Here is a 4,433-nt window from a genome sequence, read left to right as displayed (position 1 = left end):
GAGGTATTATATTAAAAGTTCAAATCATTAGGAATGTTGAGAACCAATGGCTTAGGCATGCCTTACATGCTATGCATTCAATACATTCTCTACATACTTTCATCTTTCAAAGTCACATTCTATTTTCTAATTATTTTAATAAATATGAGAAATCCTCACACTGGTCTACACAAGCAAGAGTCTTCAGACTAAAGCAGCCCACCACCAGTTCTTGTAAATAAAATGTCCTCCTCTCCCCATATGTTCATACACTACAGATACAGGTGTTTGTGTGACAGTGACAGAGGTGAGATTTTACTCATGTGCAGCATGGGCCTCTCTGTATTGTTCCAATTTTTAGTATATGTGCTGCTGAAGCGAGCACAGCAGCAATGGTCTCAAAGCTGACAATAATACCTGGATGCTTACAAGAAGAGTTCCATGATGCCCAGTTGAGGTCCCCCTCCCTTTGTGTTGCTGTCCTGTCTCCTGGGAGCTTCTTTGAAGGGTGTCAGTTGCTACCTTATCATGGGATCAGGCGTCTCAAGATTTAGCCACAGATTCAACACCACCAAAGAGCAGAGTGAGAATTTCTGATAAGGAAAATAGAGTTTATCCAAACCAGACCTGTGGTTTGCAGCCCTTCCTTTCTCCTACTTTGAAGCTATAAAAGCAGGAACCAGGGCAGGACCACAGCAGAAGCTCACCCCAGGCTGCACCACTGGCACAATGCAGGCCCTGCTATTCCTGATGGCTCTTCTCTTGCCTTCTGGAGCTGGAGCTGGTGAGTTTGCTCTTCATGTCCCTAACCTCTGAGCTTTCAGCAACTGACCTTAATTCCTTAGCTTGAGGAACAGAGACCCTAACATGAGGGCAGAGATTCTAAACTGACATAGTCTAGGGGAAATCTCTAGGTCAACAAAGAATGAAAAACTACTTCCCCATCACGCCATTTCATCAAATGCTCTGTTCTGATGGGCACCTCTCTCTGGTCTTCCCTTAATGTTGAGGAAGACAGGATGAGTGTAGAAAGAAATGACTAAAGGAAATAGAGACATCAGAAACATTAATGGTCATTGTGTTCTGAAATGAAGGATGATGGTGGACAGGGAGGTGTGGGGAGGAAAGATCAACAGGAGAGAAAAGACCAAAGGACCTGTGGAGGGGCCTGAGCCCCATGTGAGGTGGGGTGGGCTTGGAGCAGTCGCTCAGCTTTAGCCCCATATTTCTCTGTCAGTACTGTGTTGGGGGGCCCTGCAAGCTTGTGACTGGGGACTGGGTGTTCTTTGTTCCAGAGGAGATTATTGGTGGTGTGGAGTCTATTCCTCACTCCCGCCCTTACATGGCCCATCTGGACATCGTCACTGAGAGAGGTTTAAAGGACAGCTGTGGTGGGTTTCTCATAACCCGCCAATTTGTGCTGACTGCTGCACACTGCAGAGGAAGGTAAGAGGCTTCTCTTCTTGTGAAAAAAAAAGTGCATGATCCAGAGTCACAAAGCAGCAGAGCCTCAGGAAAGGCTCTGTCCAAGCTCTGTTCATTTCTAGATGGGCTCTCCTTACACAGAGAGGAAAAGGGAGCGCAGGGCCACTCAGTGGTGCATTCGTGTGTCACCTCCATTTTCAGAGGTCAGAGCTTTAAGCAGGAACCTGGTCAGGACTAAAACCATAGTTCTTGTCTTGTCCAAGTGGGACCAGAGCTCAGACATGAGCTGGGGTATAACTCAATGTAGAGTGCCCATTTTCCATGTACAAAGACATGGTTCTGCAAGTCCTGGGTGTGGGGTGTGGGAAGAGTTCTCAGTCCTGTGTTTTCCTGAGCCCTTTGGCAGGGGTCCTCAGAGCTCCATCTCAAGTCTGTCTATGGGCTCTTCTCAGGATAGAGAAAAAAGAGCCTGGTGCCCCTCTCCTCGGAAGGAGTTCTCCTCATACGACTTTTCATTGCTTATTTCTCTATCGACAGAGAAATCACAGTCATCCTTGGAGCCCATGATGTGAGAAAGCGAGAATCCACACAGCAGAAGATAAAAGTCGAAAAACAAATCATTCACGAAAGTTACAACTCCGTTCCCAATCTTCATGACATCATGTTACTGAAGGTGCTCTCATTTATCTGGTCTTACCTTATTTAAGTCTCCCCTCCTTAACTCTTCCCCTGGCCTAGTCCATTGAAATCTCTCTTGTCCAATCCTTTTCCTCAGAACCCACTCTTGAATTCTATGTGATATGGACCTGCTGTGATAGGACTCATGTCTAAGCATCCTTCTCTGGTTTGCCATCCCTTCTCTCCCCCAACAGCTTGAAAAAAAAGTTGAGTTGACTCCTGCTGTGAATGTAGTTCCTCTGCCCAGTCCCTCTGACTTTATCCACCCTGGGGCAATGTGTTGGGCAGCTGGATGGGGGAAAACTGGAGTTAGAGATCCTACCTCGTATACACTGAGAGAGGTTGAACTGAGAATCATGGATGAAAAGGCCTGTGTGGACTACAGGTATTATGAATACAAATTCCAGGTCTGCGTGGGCAGTCCCACAACTTTAAGAGCAGCATTCATGGTGAGTACACACTTTCTTTTTCTTCCCCACATCAGGAGACAGTGTTAGTGGAGGAAATGTGCCAAACAGCTCTTCCTGGCAGTGACTAATGCCTGTGTCCTTAGCACCAATTCCTGAGGCTCTGGAAACTGAAATTCTCCCTCCCAGTTTCATCTCTCTATGCCTAAGCCCTTCCTGCATGGGAGTTTCCCATGAGGCTAGACATTAGACAGGAAAGGAGTAAGAGGAGACATGTTAGCACTGGGGCAAGGACAGAGGGAGGGGAATCAGGCATTAAATTCCTAACTTATGACCCATAGGCAGCCAGGATCTAGTACCTAATTCCAGGATTAGCTATTTTGAGCTTTTATTTAGGGAATGTGATATTTGCTCATTCTTTGATTTTTCTTACTTAAAGGGAGACTCTGGTGGACCGCTACTGTGTGCTGGGGTGGCCCATGGTATTGTATCTTATGGGCATCCAGATGCAAAGCCCCCTGCAATCTTCACCCGAGTCTCCACATATGTGCCCTGGATTAATGCAGTCATTAATACAAGTAGCTGAAAAGCCTGACCTGCTTGAGACACCCTCCAAGCCTGAGTTCATCTGGTAACTTTTGGTTTTAACACAGCCTGTCTCCAGCATGTCTCTCAGCCTGTCCCTAGCCTGTCTTCAGCTGTCTCTAAGAGGCCCTCAAAGATATACAAGTCTGTGATGATGGATTGTTCCCTGTAAAGCACTCAATAAAGACATAACTTCCAACAGCTGTGTGACTCCACTCTGCTCTCATTACTCTGCCCCTCTCTGTGCTCAATGGAGAATTGATTTGAGCTACTATCTTGCTATGTTAACCATCTTGACTACTGACTTCCAGGCACACGTGTACCACTGTGGATTACTAAATATTATCTAACATGCATGGCTGCATACAGTAAGATTTCACACCCCGGGTAATGTGCCCTGTTCTGTTCTTCTCCACTGTCCTGTCTTTTCATCTTCTCTCTTCTTGTCTCTCAGCTCTTCTGCCCACAAACCCCATGCCCTAAGCACTGCATCTTTCCACACATCATTGCAGTTTCCATGTCTAGGTCAGACATGGCTGTTGATCCTTGTGTCCTCACCACCTACCCTGCCATCATCATCCTCTCAATTTTGCACCTGCAAACTGGAGGACAGCCTGCTGTCAGAAGTCCTTGGACCATGACTGTGGCTGCAGCAGTCACAAGAGGAGAGAATCAGCAGTTTTTGGAGTCAACCCAAGGTAGAGCTATCCTGTGCTGGGAAGAGATACTCCAGTACGTGGCATGTAACTTGTTCTTACCTTAGTGCCTCTGCTTCTGAGTCACTCCCATCCAACTGCCATCTTCCCCACATATCCAGCCTTTTAGAAGAATGTGCAAGTTGGATGAACTTCTAAGTGGCCTGTTGTCCACTTACAAGCCAAAGACCCTGTTGTTCTTAGTCAAGGGAAACAATGCTTTAACTACAGGGTTCTGGGGAATCTGATGGGAAGAGACAACACATGAGGTTTGCTATCCCCGACCTGGGGAGTTGATAGAATGGCCCTCCAGCTACTGCATCATGAAAAATTATTGCCAGTACCAGCCTCAGACTAGAAACTCAGCACCTTCACCCTTCTCCTGACCTGCTTGCAACTCCTTTGTGTTTCCAGCCTCAGCACAATACAGCAGAGATGTAGGATGATGTCATACAGGTGAAGGCAGGTACAAGATAGAAGGAGGCCTGTCATTGGACGTGAAGTAAGGATGGGCAGGAGAAAAGTTTTAGAGAGAAAGAGTGAGAAAAGAGGAGGATAGAAGCCTTGGGGAGAACATGTTAAGAAGTTAAGAATTCCTCTCTATACATGTATAGGTTGTTATGAATATTCTTAAGGGATGGATATGTCTAGAGGCTTTGTATGT

At 46.3% G+C, this 4,433-nt stretch overlaps 1 protein-coding gene across 1 annotated transcript; it reads left to right on the top strand.

Moving 5' to 3' along the window:
* The first annotated feature begins 650 nt into the window (after window positions 1–650).
* On the top strand, window positions 651–3,277 carry LOC116913417 (mast cell protease 2). Its single transcript, XM_032917602.1, has 5 exons — window positions 651–763; window positions 1,275–1,425; window positions 1,942–2,077; window positions 2,277–2,531; window positions 2,929–3,277. The coding sequence occupies exons 1-5, from the start codon at window positions 709–711 to the stop codon at window positions 3,073–3,075; spliced, it is 744 nt and encodes a 247-aa protein (XP_032773493.1). The 5' UTR covers window positions 651–708; the 3' UTR covers window positions 3,076–3,277.
* The last annotated feature ends 1,156 nt before the right edge of the window (window positions 3,278–4,433 follow it).

Source organism: Rattus rattus, chromosome 12 (assembly GCF_011064425.1).
Source record: "Rattus rattus isolate New Zealand chromosome 12, Rrattus_CSIRO_v1, whole genome shotgun sequence".
Classification (NCBI taxonomy): Eukaryota; Metazoa; Chordata; class Mammalia; order Rodentia; family Muridae; genus Rattus; species Rattus rattus.
The sequence above is the reverse complement of the archived record's forward strand: the minus strand, read 5'-3'. Positions and strand labels throughout refer to the sequence as shown.

Excerpts from the sequence above, each read along its gene's own strand:
- LOC116913417 (XM_032917602.1), top strand. The coding sequence starts at position 709 with ATGCAGGCCCTGCTATTCCTGATGGCTCTTCTCTTGCCTTCTGGAGCT. Across the intron at positions 764-1,274 it reads GCCTTCTGGAGCTGGAGCTG|AGGAGATTATTGGTGGTGTG; the intron begins GTGAGTTTGCTC and ends TCTTTGTTCCAG. Across the intron at positions 2,078-2,276 it reads ATGACATCATGTTACTGAAG|CTTGAAAAAAAAGTTGAGTT; the intron begins GTGCTCTCATTT and ends CTCCCCCAACAG.